Here is a 26136-nt window from a genome sequence, read left to right on the forward strand (position 1 = left end):
ATGAAGTGAAAAATTCTGGTTTCTGGTTAATTCTGAAGACCCAGTTGTGTCCTGTGATTTTTTTTTTTTTTTTTTTGACACTGTCTTATGAGAGGATGCTTTGCTGAAACAGACACATTAGAGGGTGTGTGGCTGAGAACAGACATGTGGTGTTTTTCTGGAAACTACATGGAAAAGGAGCATGTGATGTTCTGCTGGAGCGGACACATGAGAGGACACGCGATGTTTGGAAAGGGTAGAAGTATAGCCCAAAGACAGTAGATGAACTCTGGCATTAGTTCGCCTTGCCACCCTTTGCTGGTCTTCCTTGGGTTTTGCTGATGCTGGTCTTTTCCTGACAACCCTGTGGCATTGGTTAACCTTGCCTCCTTCCCTAATCATTGTTTGTCATGACTTTAGAGAGAATTGCACCAAAGAACTTCTTATGATATTCAGGTGGCTTCTTATTTTTTTTTTTTTAAGCTCTGGTAGATTTTACTTGATTTTAAAACCTTGGTTAAGTTTACAGCCTTATTTTAAAAGTTTACAACTTTATCTTTTTTTAAAAAAAAAGTTTTTATTGGATATTTTATTTACATTTCAGATGTTATCCCCTTACTCCATCCCCCCACCCCCTGCCCAGGAACCCCCTATCCCATCCCCCCTCCTCCTGCTTCTATGAGGATATGCCCCCACCTACCACCCCACTTCCACCTCCCCACCCTCGAATTCCCACTCACTGGGCATCCAGCCTTCATGGGACCAAGGCTTTCCTCTCCCACCTATGCCCAACAAGGTTATCAGGTGGCTTCTTGCTACATCAGTGGATGCAGGCTGAGCCACACAGTTTCTTCAGGATTGAACTGCCTTTGCTGATTCATAAATGGGATTTGCGAGTGGACTGAACTACCACTGCTGATTCACATGAACTAAATTGCTGATATCCCTACAATGCAGATTGCTATCTCCCAAAAGAACTATTTCAAAACAGGTCCACATCCCCCCTTGCCCTAGTAACCTTTCTGTATCCACTAAATATGGTGAGTGGTATGCTAGAAGAGAGGTGAAAACACTTAAGAACCCTTATTAAAGTAGGTTTTGAAAAATCTAAGCCTACAGCAGTCCCTGCAACCCATTATGAAATTCGGATCTTCACAACTATAAGCTAGCAAATCTTTGTGTTAAAAAGAGTAACAATAGTGATATAATATAGCAGCAATAGGAAGATTAGATATTTATTGTTAGCACTGTAACTTTTATGTCCAACTGAGCTTAATATTAACGGCAACACTAACTTCAAACTACTCTTATTCTGTCAGGCAGGTTTTATGTTAGTCCTTATATACAAGAAAATAATAGGATATGAGATGAGTTTCAATTTTTAAAAAGTGATAGCTATTTTAGAAAAGATGCAGAAATTTTGACATTTGAAATTACCACTGATAAAAAAATAGTTAAGTCTACGTTAGTATTAATAAATCTAAGAATATATGAAGACAAAAACCCCTGTTTCTAAGTAGGCAAGAGAAAAGGTTACCTGAAGGTTACTCTTTCATCAACCAAATTATTTTCCTTTCCATGCTATAGGGTTGATCCTGGAGATTTCTGTTTCTCTGTGCCCCTTGAAGTCAGATCCTTGTTAATCAAATATGAGCAGAATAGACATGGACTATTCCAGAGCAAGAATTTTAAGAACCAGTGTTCTTTCTCTACACTCGTCTTTCATATTCTAAATAATAAAACATTAGAAGTCTGTAGGGATGCTGAAGATAAAGTGGAAGGAAGCTGCTTGTCATGTTTCTTCATACAAATACTACCCTGACAGGAAAGTCTGTTACAGACAACAGTACCAATAAGAAATAAACCTCTACTGGGTTTGATCCATTACTCAATGAGATAATTGTGGGAAAAGGTATAGATGTATAGTTAATGAGATACTGACCATCTACTCTGCTCAATATCTATATGAAGGAGAATCTCCACAGAAACAGATTGTTATTATTTTTTGTTTTTGTAGACATTTTGATTCCTGTTACTGATTTTAGGTAGCACTGGGAATAACTGAATAATGTATCATAATAACAAAATCTTATATTTTAACTAGTAAAAATACATGATAAAAGTAAGCTTTTGGGAAAGCATGGTAGGATATAGAATATGTGTTTGGTAAGCTTAGGGGAATAAAATGATATGTAGAAAGCTCTAATCTTTCCCTCACATAAAGCAAAGCTCTTTAGGGTTCTTCTCAGGGATAAAACATACAAACTATACAGTCAGGTCTATAAAAACAACCAAGTCACACAATCTGTTCCTTTATCTCCCTTTCTTACCTAAGCCTAAAGTATACATTTTCCCATAGGCAGTTCACTGATAGTAAAATTCCTGGACAGTTTTGATAGTTGTGAAGCTTCTTTATTTGCAAAGGCCTTGGTAGAATTTTTCTTCCAGTCAAATATTGTACCATTTCCCTTGACTAATGCAGAAAAACTGGCCACAAAATTAGTATGTAATTTTGAATGTCTCCTAATAAAATTATCTTAAAAAAAAAACAATACCAGAAAGTAATGCAGTGGAGTTCCCCATTTCTCTGTCAGAATAGATTTCTCAATCAATTAATTAGATAAAATTTGAAAGGTACATAATGTACAATAATTTATTAAACAGACAGCTAGGAATATGAATTTTATAGACTTTCACAATGAGTCATCCTATATATTTCTGTGAATAATGTATTTTATTGAACACAATTTTTCTTTCCTGTATCTTAATGATATAAAACACTGCGCCTTATGAATCTTGGTTAGATTAATATCCAAAGATTGTCACTGTGCATCCTTTTCTTATATTAAAAATAACATAAAAACTATGTTTGATAATATGGTCAACTAGATTTATAGATAAGAATGAGCAGAATCATAACATGATCACTGAGCAAGACTTCTGTAGGTGTAGGATGGAATGACATCTCATAAGTATAAACTCAGAGGTACAGAAGTCTGTCTATCTATCTATCTATCTATCTATCTATCTTTATAATATAATTTATTATATTATAATTTATCGTTGGTTGTCTGGTTATAAAGTACATTAAGTCTAGTGAATAAAGACTTAAAGAAATTTCCATCCCTATCAAAACACAAAAGAAAAAGACAAGTTAGCTTTGTAAAATAGTATGGGGGAACTTCTTTCATTTACAATATAGAACATTCCAAAGTGGTTAGTAATATATTCAAAGTTTCAAAACAAACAGAAGCAAAGCAGGAGCATTTTGACATCTAGATCCTAGGACCTCACAAATGCATGTCATACTGAGGAGGTCCTCACTATGCCCACGCAAGGAATACTGTATCCTCCTTTTCTTTGGTCTTTGTGGGGTTTTGGTTATTTATTTTTGTGTGATTTTTGTTTATTTGTTTTTGTTTGTTTTCTATTTCTTTATGTGACTTCCTCTGAGGAAAGAGAGTAGAATAGGTGCTGGACTGAGGACATAGGGAGATGGCTTGCTGTTTAAGCACGAGAACCCAAGTTCTCTCTCTAGTATGTACACTCAGGAATGCACCTATAATTCTAGTATAAATCCAAAAGGATTCTTGGGGGCTCATGTGCTTCAGGTTGAATGAGACATCTTGTCTCAAAATATAAGGTAGAGAATGTATATATATATGAGTATATATATGTGTGTGTATGTGTGTGTGTGTGTCCTCCACAAGCAAGCTCACGCACATGCACTGACCCCTACCATACCCCTCTACACACATAAGGGGGAAGTGGTGTTGAAGGAAGGTGGGAAGGAGGAAGAGAGAGAAAAAGAGTATATGAGTCCATGAGCATGAACACAAGTTCTATATAGGGATGTGGATTTCTGTGTGAAGCTGAAACAAAGCCACCACCCTACAGCACAGACTGGAAAGGGCCACTTCATACTTTTAGACCCCATTAGCTTGGCTATATAAATTTATAATCTTTAGTCTATCAAAATGTGATGTTCTACAATTCATAGAACATACTATTATGTTACATATTTTAATTAAAAATTTTATTTATTTTATTTTTACTAAAGAAAATTATATATATATATGTATAAATGTATATATACATGCACACATACCCCATATATGTGTGTGTATTTATTATATATGGTATATTATATATTATCTATATATTATATAATTATATTATTATGGTATACATTATTATATATCACATATATTATATATGGTATAAATAATTCTAGTGACAATAATTTCTAGTTTCATTCAGTCTTCATATATTTCAAATCCATGCATGTGAATCAATTTTAACATGATAATTTATGAATGCACAACTTAAACACACCACATATCAAGAAAGCTCCAAGGCAAAATGAAACAAAATCATATCAATCAAGAGATTATAATTTGGTCACTTATATTATGGTTCAGTTAACCCAAATGTATATGTAAGATCACTTTGTTATTTGGAAAGGAAAAAAAATGCTTCCTAGTAGTATAACACATAAGTTCTGAAGAAAGCTGTTTACTAATATATTTACTCAGTAGTATTGGGAATTTGGCCTTAGGTGAGTATTTAAGATCGAATTATTTACTAGGGTAAAGACTCTTAAATTGCACAGCCAACAACAGCTTTCCCATGGGTGTAAACACAAAGCAGAGACTTATGAACAATATTGCATCTTGGCCTTCTCAACTCAGCACCCAGCAAAAAGCCTGAGGAAATGCCACCCTCACAGAACCATCCATGGCTCTTGGGTTTTTTTGTCTAAAAGTTATCTGAAAATTATGTGCTATTATGTGAAAGAACTGAAAACAAAAAGAAAATTCCTTAGATTCCATATGTTTAAGTGTGTGACTTTTTTTTTCCACACTCCAGATACTGCATGTTTGTATCTTACTCATAAGTAAGTGAGTACCCTCCAGAGCCAGGTAACAGGGTGCCAGACAGGATACACAGTATAAGGCCCCAAGATGCCCCAAGATAGATCATCCCTAACATCTATCTCAATGCACTGCACTCCTGCTAAGGGCATGGGATGTGTCCAGAAACTGTTTTCTACAGGGAGACTGCAACCCAGCAGAGCTATCAAGTGCATCATACAGAACAGGGGAGCAGAGGCCTGAGATAGCAAGAGGCAGCGAGATCCTACACGGGAAGGATACTGCAGAAAGCAGAGGTAACTCAAAGTAAACCCAGGAGAAAGGCAAACTCTACAGAAAATCTTAGATAGCATGTGACTTCTTAAAGCAAAACTTTTCCCACAACCAGTAGGATGACTTCAAATATTCTGAGTGAGAGCTCTTGCTGCTAGGCAGGATGTGGTTACCCCATCTCTCTACAGAGAAAGGGTAAGTGAGCTTTCTGTACAACAGCTCTTTCTGCATGTTTCTGGTCATCTTGAAATAGAGCTGTTTGTAGCTTTATCTCTCACATTTATATTTTCCTTGATAATGTCACAACAGGATCTGATTAGTTAAGTAAATGACTTTCCAGCAATTCGTATACATCTTTGAGAATGAACAGAACTACTGAATGACTCAGCTTCCCATGTCTGAACATATACCCAAAAGACTCATGGTCAACATTCTACAGAGACACTTAAACTTTCAGGTTTACTGTAGCACTTCCCACAACAGATAAGTTATAGAATCAGCCGAGGTGGCCATCAAGAGGCAACTGTATATAGAAAATATGGTCTATATGCACAGTAGAGTTTTGCTCAGCCATAAAGAATGAAATCGAGATTGTCATGTGAGTTTACTGTGACTTAGATAAATACTGTATGTTTTCTTTCGCTTGTGCAAATACATTTGTATATTTTTATATGATATATACATATGCTATGAAAATAGATGTGGGATAGGATAGGGAGGAGACAGGAAGTAGTGTGAGAGGTAGTAGGAGGCAGGAGGTGTGAGGAGAGCAAACACAGGCAGGATACATGATATACACAAATAAAAATGTCTAAAACGCACATGGCTATGTGTAATGAATAGGCACCAATAAATATTAAAAATAATAAAGATAATGTATCTAACAGGGGAACTTTAGCTGATACATTTTGCTAAGCTTCATTTTTCAATCCTGTTAGATAGGAAAATGTCATGTGTGTATGTGTTTACATATGAGCTTACCTTACGGGATGCTCTAAAAATTACAAGTCGAAAAAAAAAACACACACAAGATGTTGTTACTTTATGTGTGGAAATGTTCATTTTAAATTATCCTGCTTACAAGAAGTGTTTTATGATTTTGTATACTCCTTGCCAAGATCATCATTGCATGTTCCTAACAGTATATGTCTATCTCTTTAATGATGCTGCATGACTTTAGAATCTTGGTGAAGCAAAAGTTATGAGAAATCCCTGCCAGTGTCAAAATGTGGATAGACCATCTTGTAATTTTTTGTGTCCAGATTGTAGGGGGGAAAAGGTGGAGGCAGCACCACCATCACTAGCAGCAGCAGCAGCAGCAGCAGAGACTGGCTCCCTGCTATGTGGTTGAGTTCCTTCGAGAATTCCCAGTCTAGGAAACACTGCTGAGGCTTCCTTCAAGAGTGCTCTTTGGCTGCAAAGGACACTGATGCTCAGGAACCAGAATACACATCTACCTGAATCTGCTGGAACAGCCTAGCTTGGGAAGGGCATATGGACTGAGAAGCAGTCAGCGCACTTTCCCAAGTACTTAATGGTTGTGGTTAACTATTTTCCTAAGATGGCGATCAGAACAATTTCTTTAATTCTTCATTATCACCATCAGTTTAGACATTATAAAAAGTGAAATTTAACATGAGCCTGTTGTCTAATACAAAACCTAAAAATTGGTCAGTAAGCCTGAACAGAACTCAAACAACTGAACATCAAAGGGATCACCTTCAGAATTTGGTCTGACATATGTAGAATGAGTTTCCCATCAATCAAAGTGATTTTAACCTCAGGAACACTGGAGCCATCACCAGTGTGATTCTAAACCCATGGCACTCCTTTCAAAAAGCAGCTGATTCATAAAAACAAAAATTATAACGTCTGGCCAATAAAACCTCAAGAAAGATGCCAAAAATGTAAAGAAATGAACCAAAGCAAAGCACAATGTACCAAAATGTTATTTCTTAATTTAAAACAAATCCCTGGCCTCTCTTCAAATACTTTAAGTACTAAGATCATTTGACCAATAAAAATTAAGCAGACAGTACAAATTTCAACACTTTTTATCACTGAAGCCTTAGTTTACTGCAACTGAAAGATCATTTTTATCATGAAAATATTTTTTCTAACCAAGTTTCTCCCTTTATGAAAGGATCAGTTCTCAGAAGCTGGAATCGGCAGCCAGAAGCATCAATACTGGGTACAAGGAAAAGGAGAGGACTCTACTGCTGGATCTATCCTAAGAGGGCCCATCTATCTAGACAACCCACCCCAATAAGTACAAATTTTAGCCTATTCTACTTTCATATACCAGACTATTCAAAATGCTCTACCTAAGGTTTAAACTCTGAGAGGAAAAGGTGACATACCTAAGACATGAGAAGTGCACCTGACAGGAGAGAGCAAAACAAATAACAACAGTTAAGGATATTCAGAGATCACTTAGGAAAATGCAGAGCATCTTAAAGAACCTGGAGATAACAATCAAAATGTCTTCTTTGAGGGCCTGCTGAAGCAATTCCCAACCAACATCATAAAACGAAGTGCAAGCTTCAAAATCGCACTGAAAACACACTGAATGAGGAAAGATACTTTAAAGACATACATCCATGTAAAGATATTTTAATAGGTTAATTGGTGAAGTGCATACCATCACCACTTTAATATATGTTCATCTACATTAACACTATAAATAAAAATACAATATGTTTGGATGATTCTCCTCTGAGGAAGAGTACTTGTCACCAAGAAATTGCAATGTGCTTGCTATATCACCCTACAGTGTATTCTGTCTGTGAAAAAGTATTTGTGATCTATCTACCATAAATGAAATTGTATTTCACAAGTATGTGCTATATACCTTACTTCCTAGAATTCTCAAGGAAATTTTCTACTCTATTGATGCTGGTTATTGACAAAAATAAAACCCACATCTTGACCAGTAAACAACCAGCAAATGTATCTTGTGCCATAGGTGACAGAAATCTAGCATGTGCTGTGAAGCTGGACTCAGCCTCAAGATCATGTGTACCATAAGAACAAGCTGGTTCAGTGAGGGAATGATCCTCAGGTGAGATGTGACTGTGAGATGACACTCTGAGCACAAAACAGCTCTGCCACGGCCATCCCCAAAGTCAACAACAATGAAATGAGGGAATATATAAATAGTTGAAGTTGTGGAGATTTTAGGGTTCTTACAAAGAAGAGAGGGTGTGACTAAATATGCAATATAATGCTATCATGGAAACTGAATTCATAGGAGATTTGGGGTTTGGCTTACTTACCTGTAGCTGCTCTTTTTTCCTAAGGTAACTATGTATTATAAAAACACAGTGATTTAAAATAAAAAAAAAAATAGCTCAAGAAAAGAAATCCATTAATGTGTCTAAATACATTATAAAATTATTGTACCCTGTCACCCAAAGAACAAGAAGAGCACTACAAGAGTGTACTAGAGTGTCCACAGACGCACACTCCAGGGCAGATACAGCCTTCCTCACCTAATGGTGATATCTTCACATGGTGATTATGGAACAGGTTATGGAACAGGTTAACTAAGAAATTCCTGAGGCTTAGGACCCATTTGAAAATTCTTCATTGAAATGAACTGTCATATAGCTTCAGGTGAATACTACTGAACAGATAATTCTTCTAATCTTTTTTGTCCTGAGCCCCATCAGCTAAGCAACCTTTGGAGTGCTGTATGGCTTTTCAGTAGTTTTACCTGTTACAAAAGAGAGTACTAATTCCAATCAGCACAGGCAGAATTGGTTTATTTGGCATTTGCTGTTCAGTTTTACAAAGCAGAAAGGAGGGAAAGGATAAACAAAGATTCTTCTATTTTTTAAAAATTTCTTTAAATTAATCATTCCATTCGTTTACATCTCAAATGATATCCCACTTCCCAGGACACCTCCACAGACACCCCATCCCACATCTGCCCTCTCCCCACTCCCCTTTGCCTCTATGAGGGTGTTCCCCCACCTACCCTCTTGCACCCCACTGCCTCAGCATCTCCCTATGCTGAGGCATCAAGCCTCCACAGGATCAAGGGCCTCCCTTCCCACTTATGTCAGCCAAGGCCATTCTCTGCTACATATGTATCTGGAGCCATGGATCCCTCCCTGTACACTCCTTGGTTGGTGGTCTAGTCCCTGGGAGCACTGAGTGATCTGGCCAGCCTACGTTATTCCTCCTACGGGGTTTGCAATTCCCCTCTACTCCTAAAGTCCTTCTGACAGCTCCCCTACCTGTAGAGATACCTCCAGTAGATAGGCATGACCCCCAGTCGAGGGATGGGGCCACACACCCATCTAAAAGTTTTTAACTAAGAAATGTTTCTGTCCAAAGGAAAGACAGGGACAAAAAATGGAGCAGAGACTGAAGGAAGGGCCAACCAGGGTCTGCTCCACCTGGGGCTCCATCATGTCTGCAGACACCAAATCTGGACACTGTTGCTGTTGCCAAGAGGCTCAGGAACCTGGTGTGGCTGCTCCTTGGGAGCTTCTGCCAGGAATGGACCAATGTAGATGTGAATGCTTGGAGCCAACCATCAGACTGAGCTAGATGAAGACTCTTGACTGTTGTTACTCAGAAATTTAGAAGCTTCCATACTTCTTATCCTATAATCCTTCTTTACTCTCCACATTCAGTTTTCCTAATGATCTTCCTCCCTCTGCACTGCCACTCCCACACAAACCCAAGTCCTATATTTGTTTCCTTATTTTGCTGCGTCTTTTCTAGATTCCCTTCTGCCTGTCCAAACCCTACTTACCCGTCAAACGCCTCAGTGCTCAAGCCTCTTCACTGGTCCAGAGAACGTGCTTTTCAGCTCACACCCCTTGCCCCATCTATTCATACCATTCTGCTCGTGGATCCTGACATGAGGCTTTTCTCCAGTGAGCATGAACTCCTGAACACTAGGTGAGCTATGGATCATGGAAAAACACTTGTGGGATTAAGTTCTGACAAATGAATTTGGCAATGTCCAGGCAGGCTGATCCTGCTTATTTTGGCAGCCTGGAGGTGTGGGCTTTTCTGGTTGGCAGCCACAGCAAACAGGCTAGCTCCTGCCAGGCAGAATTCTAAGCACTTTTTAATGAATTTGGGTCATAAAAAACAAAGGCCAGACTAAGAGATAGATTTTATCATCCTTCTCATGATCCACACGAGACAGAATAGCTCAGTTGACTAATAATATTGATGAGGTCACAAGTGTACAGCTAGATTCTAAGCCCACATCCATTGCCTCCCGTTCATTGTAATACCTTTATGTTAACAGTGTATTTCTCACAAGAAATGTAACTAAATAGATGAAGGTTGTAATGCTTCTCCCAAAAAGAATATAGCATGAGATTGGAAAGTGTAGAACAGGAAATATGATTGAATAAAGACAAGTACATACTGACCTATCTATTATGGAGGCAGACTATAGTGACTATAACATTGTCTTCAGCTCAAGGAGTCAAGTAAGTCTTAGGCCAGAGTAGAGAGATTGGACATTGTCACCTAGCAACCTTGCCCCAAAGAATAAGAACCCTTGCTTCCAACAATATAAGGGAGCAGATAGTAGATAATATTTATTTACAATCATGGCAGAGGCACCATGCCTGACCCTAAAAGATGGAAGTGAAAGAGGAAGATACAGAGGAATCTTTGTAGTTTAGTGTTAATGGGGCTTATTTTAATACCATACTTACTGTTTCTTCTGCTTTTATACACATGGCAGAGAGAAGAGAAAACCAAAAATGACAGAAGTTCTTTTTTTCTCCTAGTAATTTAGAGATAATGACAGCAATTCCTCTAAATTGTTGTGAGGCCTAAACAAGACTGTTGTCAAGCATGTAGCCAAGTTCAGTGTGAGTGATCTACTGCTCACTCCTTGCTTCTCATCTGTGAGTGCATAGCCTAACATTACATGCAGCTCTAATTCCAGGGTTCTGATAGATAATAACAAGGTAAATTCCTCCATGGGCAAATATCTAACTTTGAGCCTTAGCAGTCCCTCTGAGTAAAGCCACCACCAGTGAGTTACAGATCACATAACTGACTCGGTGTTTTCTCAGCTTTCACTAAAGTTAAGGGGAAGGCTTATCATGGCCCAAGCACGTACACAAAAACACTTTCAGAGAGCACTGCCTACCTTCCTATATAAAGAATAGCTACTTATCTTTCTACTTAAAAGGCATTGGATTAACTCAATGATCTACTTATTAATGGAACCACAATTTGTGATCTGAGAAGCACTGGTTCATCACGCTTTAGTAATATATTAATTTATGTCTTTCTTTATTATTTACTTAAAAATTAGAACACCCTAAGGGAGACAGTACTATATTAGTGTTGAAATTATCCTAATTTCAATTGTTCAAGAAAGGTAAGCACTTAGATTGAGACTAAGAAGTGCAGAGGAGACCGTCCCATGATGACGATAAGTTCTGTACCAGCCTGAGCTATACAGGTAGACTGTACTTCCCCCCAAAAAGTGCAGAATTAATGGTGAGTGCTTTATAAAATACAAACTATCTGGTTTCCTTTTTGGAAAGGAAGGTCATTCAAACATACCCCCAGCAGACTGGCAGAGTGGCTAATTCTTGCCTTGGCTGGAACAATCTCCAGAAGACAGGACATTCATAGAGCCCAAGCTGCTCTAGGGATCCTGGTGAACGGCACTTGCCAGTCACTGTGACCCTCTGTTCAGAGCCAGGGCAATCTTCCATTTCTTCCTATCTTAGCCCTCCAGGCTCCCACAAAACTTGCGTTAGCATTTGTGTTCATTCAGCAAGTATTCACTGAATGCTTAGTAGTTGTCAGGCATGGCTCTGGGTAGGGAGGAACAGGTGGAATGGTGCAATGGAAAGCATATACTCCTAGAACACAGATTTTAATGAGGAAGGCAGCCTTTTCAAATGATGGAAGGGTTCCATGTTGTTCCAAGTGAACATAAAGCAAGATTACAGAGCAGGGTATAATGGACCAGGTGGCTGAGTTTCTTCTCCAAAATACAGTTAAAAGTTTAAAACTATAACATGTGAGAATAATAAAATCACCATAGTAAATTACTTATTTTTATTCTTATTTTCAGATAGAAAGCATTAATGATGTTCGCATTCTATCCATAGTGAGCAGAGTCATTTAATTGACAATGTCAACTTGCAAAGTGTTCCACAACGGGAGCAGGGAGTACTTCAGTACATGCTTCATTAGGCAATTGCCATGCTTCAGCTGGAGCATCCATTACTGGTTTGAGGTCACCCATTATAACTGGTCTGATGTGATAATTTGCTATTCTCTTTACAATGATGTTTTAAGCTTTTAGGCCCAAACATACTCGGACTGTAAAAGGAAATAGAAGTAATTAGCTTTAAACACATCTGCTCTAGTCCGTATTTCATTTATCTGTGTACTAAATGTAATTTCTCATACAGCCTCCGAAGCAGCCATAGCACTGAATCTGATGAAGAATCACACTAGAGCACTAGGGTCAGAAGGTGACATTTTGACCAAATCAGAAAGACTTTTTATTTTAATCAACAAAATGTATTCCCTTTGTTTCCTCTCCAGACAGCTTGCTTTGTGCTTCTTTAGCACATGCAAATCCAATCACTCTCTGTTTACAAATACCCAACTGCTCTACTTCCCAGAGATGCATTAAACCGGTGGGTGAGGTGAATCCAGTAGAAAAATAAGTAAGTCCTAAGGACTTATTTATTAATACTTATAAAGGAGGCACCTAGGGAGCTTGGCCTCTGAAAGTACACCCTTCAGTCTATCTACAGGTTTCACATAATTTCTTCATGTGTATTTCAAAGAAAGGGCACTAAGGGGGCATACTAAGGGATAACTCAGTCAGTCACAATGCTTGCTGTGCAAAACTGAGGTCTGACTTCAATCCTCAGTACATGTCAGAAAAGTCAGACACATGTAGCATGTTACTTGTAACCTGGTACTGGGGAGAGAGGTGGTTCCCTAGCCAGCCAGTTTCCTCAACCCGGTGAGCTCGAGAACAAGAGAGACTCAAAATCAAACTTGGTGGATGGATGACACCTGAGAAATAATGTCCAAGGTTGATTTGTGACCTCTATGCACATGCAAGCAGCGCGCGCGCGCACACACACACACACACACAAACACAAAGTTTTGTCTCACAAATGTTCCAGTGAATCTGATTTATATACAGTAAGGTAACTGTGCCTTCTATGAACTCCTGCCTATTCAGTCACCAGAGACTGCGCCCTCATTTCCATAAGCAGAAATCTAATGAGGTTACCATTAATGCAGAAGGAAACCTCTTATGCCCAGTCTTTCCCTTTATTTGTTCTGCTACTGTTCTGTATTAACTAGTCTATAATCATAGGGCAGTGTGTACTTAGTACCCATTTATTCATTACATGTTAAGATGAACATATTTCCCTATCAAGAATTATAAGAGATTACTAGTTTCAATATCCTAGTGTGGTGTCTGTGGTGTGTGTGTGTGTGTGTGCGTGCTGGTAATTTTTTTTGATGGGAAGTAAGGCCATAATGAGAAGGACAAAGAAGTTAGATAATATGACCTCATATATTAAAAGAACTAAAAGAGAACACTAAAAACAACTATCTGTGAGCAACAAGAATACAAATGTGCTTTTAATATTCTAAAGATTTTTCTAAAAGGACAGTTTAACACATTTAATAAGAAAATATTAAGGTAACTAGATTACTACTGCGTTCAGTGCCAGGGCAGTCGCTGTGCTCTTGAGCGCAAGCTTTTCTAAGACTTACGTAAAGCCCCTAAGAACCGTTAGAAGATGGCCTAGGCATGAGCAAAACTGGAAGCAATGAGAGAGGCAAATGGCATATCAGGAAAACGTTGTAAGGCAGGAATAAAATGGGTTCCTGTTGCTAGAGAGAAGGCTCAGCGGTTAAGAGTAAGTGCTGCTCTTGCAGAAGACCTGAGTTCAGTTACATGGCTCACAACTGCCAGACCCAGGGGATTCTTCACCCTCTTCTGATTTCTTTAGACACCCTTACCCAGAAAATAAATCCTAAAAAATTAGTTTGAAAAACAGAGCTCCGACACAGAAAAGAAGCACACTTACAAAAGCCTAGATGATATTTACAAACAGACATCAGGGAACTTCAGACTCCATCTGACTGCTACAAACTCCTGTAAACTCAAGAGGCCCCTGACACAGAGATCCAGCAAGAAAAAGAAGATTAAAGGATGGAAGAGAGAAATGACTTATCTGAGATGAAGGAAATTAGGTTAAAGGAAACAGCCAAGACAGAGACTGAATGGATGGCTCTGACTTCTGGCAGCCCAGGAGCTGGTTTCAGAAGCACTGTGCCTTCTGTTCTGCCTGACAAACAACTTTCTAGAAGCTATCTCAGAGAACGAATGGACTCCACCTCTTCCAAGTAAAATTTTGATGCTTAGCATATATAAAACTCCTCTTAGTTAAAATGGAATTTGATTGACTATTTTATGAAACATATTTTTAAAGATCTGAGACTGAGTCTGGCTTGAATAAACACTAAATCTCTCCCTTGTCGCATGTTCTAGAGAAAGCTTCAGCAAAAGAAATCTCATCCTGCACGAGGAATGCTGCTGTCAGAAGCAGGAGGGCATGATGCTTCAGCTTTAATTATGTACAACGGTTGTGTGCTTTAAAGCAGCATTACATTTAAGGAAAACTATCAAAATATCTATGACAGACTTTCGTATGGAGAAAACCTGAAAGCCCATTAGGCCAAGCCCATTTCGGCTGGGACCCTACTTTAACAACCATACTAGTTTCTCTGTCTCCAACAGCAGGCTAAAGGGTTTATTAATACTACCAAGGTAACATATCTCTGAGGCGCAACTTTAAGGAAGTCTGACTTGATTGCTTCACATGCTTTTGTTTCCAATACAAAAATTATTCATGATTGTCATTTTATGAGTACAGCAAAATTTCAAGTTTTATACTGTGCTTTGTCAAAGCTTTTTAAGATAATATGAGCTATTTTATGAGTTACAAACTGACAAGGATTAAATAAGAGAAATACCCTCTCTAATGTTTGTAATGAAAAAAATCATTACATCTATATTTGAAACAGAGATATTTCAAAATTACATGATAGAAACCTATAAGCAACTGTGATAGTCCCTTTCAAAGCCATGACATTAAGTTCTATCATCCTCTTAATGAATATATAGACAATTCAGATGTGTACAGACTAGCAATGGACTCTCAAAAATAAAAAATAAAAAAACAACAGGCTAGAAAATTTTAAATCTAAGTTAAAGCACCTACTTTAGACAGAAAAAAAAACATGCTTTTTGTCGAATTGGATATAAATTAACCTTGGCACAAATAGATTTGGTGAGCCTTTAAAGATGACTCCTCATCGACAAAACAGTTTAATGGAATAACAGAAACAAGGTATAGCTGTGGGAACAATACATCTCTAGATCTTGCTGACCATCCAGTCAGGCTTGAACTGCAAATTCTCAGGTTTCGTGAGAGCCACTGACTAAAATACTCAGGTAGAGAAGAACTGAGGAAGACATCATCTTTGGCTTTCAGACACATGTATACACCTAGGTTTGAAACTTTGCACATACATGTATAGACATACACACGAAAAAATCTGCAGAAACAGTATTTAACATATATATATATATATATATATATATATATATATATATATATATATGGAATATATGGAGAGAGAGAAACATTAAGCTTAAGGAAATAAAATTGTCTAATAAACTACTTGCAATCATCTGTTTATAGAAGTTAACAATCGATAAGAGTTAGCTCTAAATGGGAACAAAAATACAAATCATATGTAGAATGATCAAAAGAAAATTGAAGTGTATGAATCTTAAGTCAATACAGAATTTTCCAATAAAATTAAAAGAAGAAGCCAGTCTCCATCAGAGCCTGCCTGCTGTCTGGCCACCCCCACAGTGCTCTGCAGATGGCAGACAAGACCCAATGGCAGCAGTGCAGAGATCTCTCAGCTCATTTTAAATATACTTGATTATAGTGGCCCAAGTCAGAAAGAACAGTCATTAAAAAGGTCACATCCAAAGCTAACATAATAATGGTGATAGTATAATGGCTTTAATTTTTCTAGTTCTACATGGTTCTTTCTCAAACCTCACACTTTAGGGAAACCGAAAAGAAAATAACCACAGGCACAAATGTCCACACTGAAAAGGAATGTGGCATTGGCCACTGTGGGTATGGAGTTAAATCTCAAGCACTCCAGTGATTTTGTGAAGAAGGACGCCTTTGCAGTGGAGTTCTCTGCCATATCCCACTGGGAACAAAAGCCTCTCAGCAAAAGCCTCAGTGAATCATGTTATTGCCATCTGTCTCCCAGGACACTCACTCACCACTCTCACTTCTAGCTGCCAAAACAAGGTGTATACAATTTTTTGTAGAATCTCATCTCTTCTTGTCTTCTTATAAGGGTCAATTATTTTTTAACAACATCTATCAAACTCTAACAGAGGACAGGACACACTGGGAATACCTGACTTAAGATTACTTTTCACACATCCTCTAAGTGTCCACCTGGATGGACTAGTGATGCCTTAGTTAACTCGGGACAAGAAGCCTGAGCCACTTAAAACAAAGGACCACTTGTTTTCTGTAGCATAGCCTGGACTACTGAGGAAGGAAATCTGATGTGTGTTGGAAGGGCTCACTTTATACATGAGGGAGGTGAAAGCATGGGAGGTCAGGCAACATGCTTTAGACCACAAAGCTGGGTGACAGCAAGGTTAGGGAAGGACTCCATCTTCTGATTTTTACTCCAGGAATCACTGAATACACAGATGATCGTAGGGGAAAATATGCCCTACCTTTGTCAATAGCAAGAGGGAGACATTTAATTCATCAGAGTAAGTATGCACTAAATGGGTGCCTTGACAACGACACGCTCCTCCACTCAACGACATCCAGTCATAGAGGCTCGCAGTGTTTACTTAATGTGTTGATGTTCAACATAAAGTTGAGATTAACAGACAGCCTTTAAAAGCCTGCATGTTAACCACTGGCTGCATGCACAGTGTTCCTACTGAGGAGACAATCACTATAAGTAGGTCACTAATAGTAACGCTACAGAATTTAAAGTATGATGACTAACAACACATTTAAAAATGGAAGCCAATTTATTATTATAATTTCAAAACTACTGCAGACAGAGACCAATTTTTGAGTTTTTTAAAAAAAATAAAACAGTATAAATTGCATCTCAACTAACCTTTCTCCAGATGCAGTATTGAACTTAATGTCTATGAGATCAGTGGGTGGAAGATCAAAGAACATTTTTAAAATTTTAACTTTACTACCCACAAGGGTGTGGGAGTAATGTGTCAGTGGGACTAAAATGTATGTGACAGAGTCTTAGAGATTCCCCAGCCCCACAAGAGCAGGATGTTCCTGAAGCAGCAACCCTCACCCTGCCTTTGCTTGGTCTGCTCTTCAGAGCAGACAAATATAATGAGTGAATTACATCAGAACGTAGAAACGCACATGCTTGTTAATGTCCTGTTTCCAGCCAAATCCAACCAACTGTGATCACAGACAATACTGAGACTTCTCTTACCTACATGATCCTGTGAAGGTTTCCAATTAGCTGTGTAATACATGATCCATACCGGGAATAAATTTAGCTTTTAAATATTGGATAAATATAAGTTCTCTCCCTTCTCCCTCTCTCTTTCAAATATTTCTAGATGTAATCCATAAAAATTGATGTCAATCTCATTTTTAAAAGTCTGAAGCCAAGGAGGAGAAGACGTCGTTATAGATAGGGCAGAAAAAGGACACAGTGGTCTTTCTAGATTCCTGGAGTATTCTTCTATTGACTCTGGCCAATCACTTTATCCTTTCTGGCATAGCCACAACTGCATGGTCTGCAGCTACTCGGCCATGTTCACTGGCATCCTCCATTAAAACCATCTCCTAGCCTACCTCCTAATTTCTGCTGTCCTCTAACCCTTAAAGGCACCTTTCCTCTGTGTTGTGCACATCCTCTAGCTATAAAGACCATCCAAGCTCCCTCAGGGCTTTCTTGCATAGCACGCATTTACCAAATGCTAATTTTTTTTAAGAACTAAGGAATATTTATTGTATCAGCTCATAATAGCCACCAATCACCGAAGAAACCAATCACAGAATGCTGGAGTCCTGTGCTAGTTGCTTCATACATATTATCAGTATGCTTTCCCTATCTCAACATAAAGATTGAGAGCATTCATCCCAACTCATACTTTAAAATTTTTGCCATCTTCGTAATATGCAAATAGACAAACAGGTGCTTAAGGGGGAAAACATACTACATTGAATTAACACAGTAATACTCATACCTCAAGAGTGACCTACAATATTTCTTTCTTGGCTACTCATGAGCCCAGAAGCAAGAGAAAGATATATGCATTTACATTGCATGGGTGCTGTAGTACCTCTAAATGGATCAGATATAATAATCAATATTGCTATTGTTAGTATTCATTGTCATATAAAGCTAAGTGCCATAAGTAATGCTTAGGCATGAGCTGAATGTAGATTCTCCAAAAGCCTTTGTACATATATAGATGTAATCTTTCTTGCAGTTTATATTTCATTATTATCTGGTGCACTTTCTTATTTTATAGCAAGCATTAAAAAAGATCCTCAGTAGCTATTTTAATGCAATCTAAATTAGTTCCATAGACATTTCTCTACTGAAATTGATTAAATGATCAGTACCAGCAACTGAAATATAGACAGGTAGGACACAGTCTTCTTTCTATTTGGAGAAAAAGAATAAAAACATGCCCTGTGCAATACCATCTCTCTTACAGCTGCACATACAGTAACCACTCCAGAGTTCCTAGAGGCATTATCTTGTTTACAGAATAATGAAAAGGTTAAGTAGGACCATAGCAAATACAGGAGCCCCTTATAATCACATAAAATCTAACCCCATAAAGACACATTAATAGATTTTAAAAACATGCTTTTTTTCTGACTTGAATATCTACAGGAAAGACGTTAATCTCTCTCTCTCTCTCTCTCTCTCTCTCTCTCTCTCTCTCTCTCACACACACACACACACACTCTACAGTCACAGAAGAACCATTTTATTTATTGTAAACCTCCTCTCATGTTTCTTGAAGCAGCAAATACTTTGATGGGCTAATTCCATATCTATATAGGACAGAATATATATATATATGCTTCCTTCAGCCATGGCGAAGAATGGGTGTTCTATCTCAGCCAAATAAATCTGAAACCCGTAAATTTACACAGAAATACCATACTGAAATGAATAGAGACACAGAACGATTATAAATGCAGAATAGGAGGAAAACTAAGAACACAGAGTTTGGGTTCTAAGCTAAGGGTAGCAGAATGGTATGTAATGGAGAATCCAGCAGGAGTGTGAACATAATCCTATGTTGTTACCAAACCTAGAAACAGAAGGGAAATTAATCCAAAACATAGTGGGTAAATCTAGACATCAAACCACTATTCTAGCTCAAGTCAGAGAGAATTCAAGAATGGAAGTGTTAATGTGAAAACTGCCAATCCTGCTGAACAAACGATCCTATAGAGTAAACTTAAGACTGGGGGAATGAATAACAAATGCATGAACAAAACCAGAATAAGAAGAAAACTGATTAACTAACTAGTTACCAGGACAAAGAGCAGCCCAGGGAGCTAGTCAGGACTACTGAAGCATGGGGGTACATGGTCTTAGCAAGTCTGCAGTTTAGGAAAACAAAGGAGTCTATCCTGGTGTGGGAGCACATGACACATGCCTGTAACTCTAGTTCTGTAGTCTGCAGGAAGATTATAAATTCAAAGACAGTGTAAGTTCCACATGAAAATGAAAAAGCTAGGAAGGGAGGGAGGGGGGGAGGGAGGGAGGAAAAATGTGAGATTGAGTGTGTGAAAGTAAATCTGATTCTCCTATGTGGGATGACATTGAACAAATCTTTCTCTAATTCTTTTCTCCAAGCCTGTTCAGTGTTAAGTAAAGCATGGTGTTCTATTTACCAGTTCCAGGGTAATATAAGCTTTTTGTAAGCCATGACTAAGGCATGATGGCACATGTCTTTAACCCCAGTATTCTCAAGGCAGAGGCAGACAGATGTCTGTAAGTTCAAGGCCAGCCTTGTCTACAAAGGAAGTTCCATAACAACCAAGGCTGTTACATAGAGAACCCTGGCTTGAAAACAAAATAACAGCAAGTACCCCTCCTCCAAAACAAAGAAAATTAAACACAACACAGCCCAATCCTACCCAGCCTTTCATATCTAAGTCAATACAATCCCCAGGAACTGTTCTCTTCCCTTCCCTGGGCAGGTCTGAAAACAGTAACCTTTCTCTTTTCAGTCAGCTTTGGGAAGAAAAGGTATAAACAGAAATGGAAATGAAGTATAAAGGACATATTCGTAAGATTACAGCTAAAAGAAATTTCTATTTCACATTTCCTTGGTTGGGGTCATAAAAGGGTACAAGGTTTCCATCTTCTGGAAAATGGGCTAGCTTCTGCTTTCCAGACTCACTGTAGGCAATAAGCATGGGACTCTTTTCTATAGTTTTCCTACTTCATGACCCATCTCCCCCACTTCTGAGGGTGTGGGACATTTAGAGTGTATAATCCTTTATTCTTTTACCCAGAGTACATGATCACCAGGGAGAAGATGTAGGAGGACAAACAACCCCCAGAGAGGAAGTCTTAGCATTAATCACGTAAGATGGATGAACAACACATCCCAGGTGGTTCAGTGAGAGCAGTGCTAAGACACCAAAGAAAACGCTGAGACACCAAGCAGCTCCCTGGGAAACATGTTATGAAAGTGTTGGGGGTGGGGAGCAAAATTAGTGGCACCAATACCAGTGACGCAAAGAAAAAGGAAAGAAATGCCAAGCTGTAGCCAGGCAATGCAATATAAAACCATCACTTCACGTCCCACCCACTTCCACACCTACTGAGAATGCTGTTCTTGGGGCTTATTAAGAAAAAGAAAAGCAGCCCGTGGATCAATGCCAACCCATGCGTATATCTAACCCAAACCACTATGCACACAGTCCATGGCCATTCCAGACAGGTAGAAGACAGAAAAGGGGCTGTGCAGAGTCTCTTAGCATCAACCACTTCCCAAAGCACAGGATAGGACTCTGGGCCAAATATGCTTAAAATCCTATGAATCATTGGCATCCATTGCTTTCAGGCATTTGTTGGAGACCAGCCTACACTGACACATCGACGGGCTAGTTAGATATTGCCAAGTAATAAGCAATCAGAGACATTAAGTTACTGAACTTGCATAAAAACAACAGCTTAAAATTGAAAGTCTAAGAAATTGTGGCTTTTTTTCTTTCTTATATAGAAAAAGAACTATACCTGATTTAACAATCTACTAAAGTTCTTCGGCATTCTTTGATCTCAGGTTTGGTATCCACTGTTGTGTGGCTGATTACTATCCTTACATCACTGTACCAAGATATAGATACAATATTGAAAATAAATGTCACCCAGACCTAGGCCCAAACATCTACCCCTTCCCACATATTAAACACATATCAAAGGACTCCCAACACTCCTAGACAATCCCCTTTTGTCAACAAGTTGTAGACTAGAAAACAGACACCACCACAGCAGATTCCTTATCTACTCTGTTGCATCATTGCAGCCCTGAAAGCCTTCGGAATGAGGTGACTGAATCCATGCAGAATGAATCTCTGCTTCCTGGAGCTCCATCACTCTTCTGGGCCTTATTAACTTACCATCTTGATTATCTAACTCAGATCATCCACTACCTATCTAATCTTTAAACAAGGTAAACTACAGAGTGGAAGAGGGCTGAGGAGAAGGCAGAGTGGTCAAACATTTGCCTGGCAAACCTGATGACTACGTAAGTTCAGATCCCCTTAAGGCAAGTAAATAGATATAGCAGCATATGTGTAATTCCATATGATTCTACCAAGAGACAGGAGGTAGACACAGGAGACTTGTTGGACATAGGCCAGCTAGTAGGTAGCATGGGGCAATTAACAACAAAAGAAATCCTGTCTCAAACAAACCAGGGACCAAGACCTTTGCCTGTCCTCTGACCACTGCATATTTGCCCATGGCACACATATACCTGTGTGTATACACACACACACACACACACACACACACACACACACACGCACGCATGAAGAAAGAGGAGGGAGGGTAGGAGTATGAGAAGAAGGGAAGAGGAAGAGGGAAGAAAAAAGAGAAGAAAATACATACACATTTCTTAAATGATTTTTTTGTCCTAGCCATCTTTCTCCCTCTGCCTTCAACATAGGCCAAAGCTGAATCTCATAACCTCTATTCTGTCAGTCTTATTGAGTTGACCTCTTACTTTCACATTCTACATACCGAGTGCTGGCTAAGAGTCTCCTTTGTGTGTGAGTGCCTTGTCCTTTCCGTGCTTGACCTCTCTTCACTGCAAAATTATGCTGCTAAGGAAAATGTAAGAGCTGACTCCGCAGTGCATCCCACCTGTGAATCTCTCCAACCCACTGCCCTTCCACCCAACCAATCTAATTTCCATACTTATATTTGGCCCATTTTATAGAATTCCATCCATTATAAAATAAGTCCTATAAAATATATTTATAGCGTTCCATCTTCAGCACCTAGAAAGATAACATGAGTAAAAATTCAAACATTCATTTTGGATGAATAAAAAATTCTAAGAAAACAAAACAACAACAAAAAAGAAGTGAATTGGGATACAGTTTGTTAAAATCTGTCATGAAGGAAATTATCATTCAGGATTAAAGGTTCAGGTTAGAACCCCACTCACATTGATTACCTTGGCTTGGAATTCCTATCATGTTTCCACAACATATATTTTAGCACTTACTCATTCCACAAATGGAAAAAGAAAGCTAAGAGCCTCATGTGTGCCAAGCTCTGCATTAGCCCCTGATACACTAATAATGAACACCCCATCTCACTCCAAATTACTTCAAAATGAAGAGAGCTAAGTGTAGACTCAGTGTGGTCCTCTTGAAAAGATGGTATCATATTAAAGAAGTGGAACAGTAAAAATAGGATTAACAAATCCCAGAAAAATAAGAAGGAATAGAAAAAGAAGAGATACAGGTTTCTAAAAGAGTTGTAGACTTTCACAGCAGTTCTAAGCCACTATACACTAAGAGCTGCTGTCATATACAGTACCTCTAAATGTGTCCTTCCTCCAAATGCCCTGCACTCACTCTCAGCTGTCAATGAAAAGCTCTAAGTGTCCTTGTCAGGGAAGGAACTTCTCATTCCTGTCTTTACCCTACTATATGGGAGAAGGAAATAAATCCCCAAGCTGAGCCTTCCGACTGAGGAAGTTAATCATCCCATTTTTCATAGGAATGCTGCTACAATGCATTAAACAACGTTTCACTTCAGTAAAGCTCCTGTTATTAATTGCATTTATTTTCTCCTTCAGTGAAACAGCAGACTGCAAACTTCAGTGAGAATAGAGACTAGGAAAGAATGCATCACAGAGTTAAAGATCCCCATTTATAAACAGGGTCATCACATGGCATATTCATATCTAATTTTCTAAAGTAAGAAATACATTTACTAAACTGTTGTGTTCTCCTATTTATAAATATTATGTGTTTTTCCCCACTGTAATACTTCTTTCATACTGAATATTATTATGGAAAACTAAAGGACTGTGCTCATTCTACAACCACACAACAAAATGAAGATAAGGTACATGAAGGAAAGACATTTTATAACATCATTACTTGACTGATCTTTCACATACCCATTCAGGAACCATTTCCTGGTCACCTTCCACGAGCCAGATACTGTGCCCCACAGAGTAATCACTATTATTTCTGGCCTCTACTCATTACAACATGAATAGCAGCTATCTCAACAGGTGTTAATAACCAAGCACATTTCCAAATCTTACCATGTCCAATGGGGATGAATGCCTCAGGTTGAATATTTAGCCATCAATTTTTGAAAACCTAAAATACTAAAGACCCACAGGAGATATATTTAAAAATCTAACAAACACACAAAAAGCCTGAGATTCCAAGTTAAAATAGGAACCAAAAAGTACCTAGATTAAGATGAAAACTTAAAAAACTAGAATTTCCTTCAAGATACCATTCTCCTCTGTTCTCTTTAAAAAAATTTACTCCTGAACAGTAACCACTATCTGATTGGCATTAAGGCCGCTCTACAAGACAGAACCCATGCCCAACACTGCCCAGCTGGCCAAGAACCTGAGACTTGGTAGGTCAAAGAAATAGAGAAAATCAAAATACACCTGCTCTGTTAAAGGAACATAGCAGTGAAGGTATTTTGATCAGTGCTCTTGCTCAGCCACCATCAGAGAATCTTTTGCCTGCAGCAGATGGGAACAGACACAGAGAGCCACAATTGGACAGTGTGAAGAAAGTGAGACACCTTAGAACATTCAGTCCTTAACAGGGTGTCTCCATCAAATCTCTTCCCTCTTGTGCTCTAGCAAGTCTGCAGAAGAGAAGGTGGAAAGAATGTAAGATCAGTGGGTATGGAACACACACAACCACAAAAACAAAAACAAACAAAAAACCAAAATGAGGCTCCAAGACACAACAACAACACCACACATATGAATTCACAAAGACTGTGGCAGCATCCTCATCCTCGGGGCCTACACAGGTTAAGCAAGATGGCTCTTAATACTAAGATGGGAAGTAGACACAAGCCTCCATCCTTAGCCTGGAAGCTGGCTCCAACTCATAACCACTTACAAAGAAAGAATTAGTTTTCACCAATGGCATCACACCAGGCATATGAACCACACTTAAGGGCAAATTGTAAATGGCCAACACAAAATGAACTCAATTGTATTTTCAGATTTTTGCTTGTTTTCATTTTTTGGAGGGGGACTCATAATGCCTATTTACAGATCTTTTGCTTATATATTATGGATATAATGTATAATGTTAATGGATTTTCTGAGTGTGAATGTATGTGTCTTAGTCTAGATGTGTTTCTTGTGCTTGTTTTTGGTTCATTTTTGTTTGTTTGTTATTTAGTCCTATTCTAGTTTGTTTTATTTTATTTTGCATTACAGTTAGGTTTTGTTATTATTATTACTATTACTAGATGCCTGATAGTTTTCTATTATTATTACTATTAGATGTCTGTTACTTGTTGTTGTTATTATTACTAGCCTGTTATTATTATCATTATTATTATTAGCCTGTCTGTTTCTTAATAAGGGAAGAAAAGGGTGAGGATTTGGGTGGTTGGGAAAGTAGGAGAATCTGCAAGGAGTTGAGGGAGTGGAAACAATAATCAAAATATACTGTATAAAAAATCTTTTCAGTTAAAAAAACAAGTAAATGAAAATACTATTGTGTTGTAAATTAAAATATACATTCTCCAGACACTGATGTAAGGACAAAGCTTAGATTAGCCTTACTTATATAAGTTACATGTGAAATAAAATTCTGTGTCTAAAAAAAACAAATAAAAAATTTAAAAAAAGAAAGCAAGAAGAAATGAAAAAAAATTCCCCTGAAATATATTATCCTTTTATTAACATCTCAAAAGCATTTTTCCTTTATATCAGACTATTTATCCCAAATATAATTTATTAAAGTCATAATCAGCAAAATAAGAAATATCATTGGGTGTGACAACGAAATCCACTATATTGATCTGAAAAACAAGTCTGATTCTTTGAACTCTTCTATCTTATCCATCCAATACTGAATCAGATCCAACATAATATTAGTAATTCATTTAAATCAACTATTTTGGAGAGTTTGAAGGCTGGAGTTTCAAGGCAGAAAGACAAGAGAAAAAAAAACAATCTTTAAATATAAAAACAGTGACAACAAAATGAGAAAAATACTACCCTGAGCTTTCAAAGGAAATTGCTTGTAGAAGCTGATACAAGAACCTTAAAACCAGTATTCATTCTGCTCAGGAAATTAAAAGTTGTACTGTTAAAATGTTCCAGATCCTTCCAGAAAGTTTAAAATAAAACTAAATAGCT

General features: G+C 38.1%; 1 protein-coding gene across 14 annotated transcripts in view; it reads right to left on the reverse strand.

Annotated features, from left to right (window-relative positions):
- Psd3 (pleckstrin and Sec7 domain containing 3) overlaps window positions 1-26136 on the reverse strand; it is a 515401-nt gene that overhangs the window by 128098 nt on the left and 361167 nt on the right. For 2 of the 14 annotated variants that reach the window (XM_076914234.1, XM_076914244.1), the window contains one exon: window positions 12172-12452. The exons of the other annotated variants lie outside the window; for them this stretch is intronic. In XM_076914234.1, the coding sequence (XP_076770349.1) occupies window positions 12432-12452 (21 nt within the window). In that variant the 3' untranslated portion in view covers window positions 12172-12431. Of the gene's footprint in view, window positions 1-12171; window positions 12453-26136 lie in introns of those variants that run through there. 14 annotated transcript variants of the gene reach the window in all.

This window comes from Arvicanthis niloticus, chromosome 16, assembly GCF_011762505.2.
Source record: "Arvicanthis niloticus isolate mArvNil1 chromosome 16, mArvNil1.pat.X, whole genome shotgun sequence".
Taxonomy (NCBI): Eukaryota; Metazoa; Chordata; class Mammalia; order Rodentia; family Muridae; genus Arvicanthis; species Arvicanthis niloticus.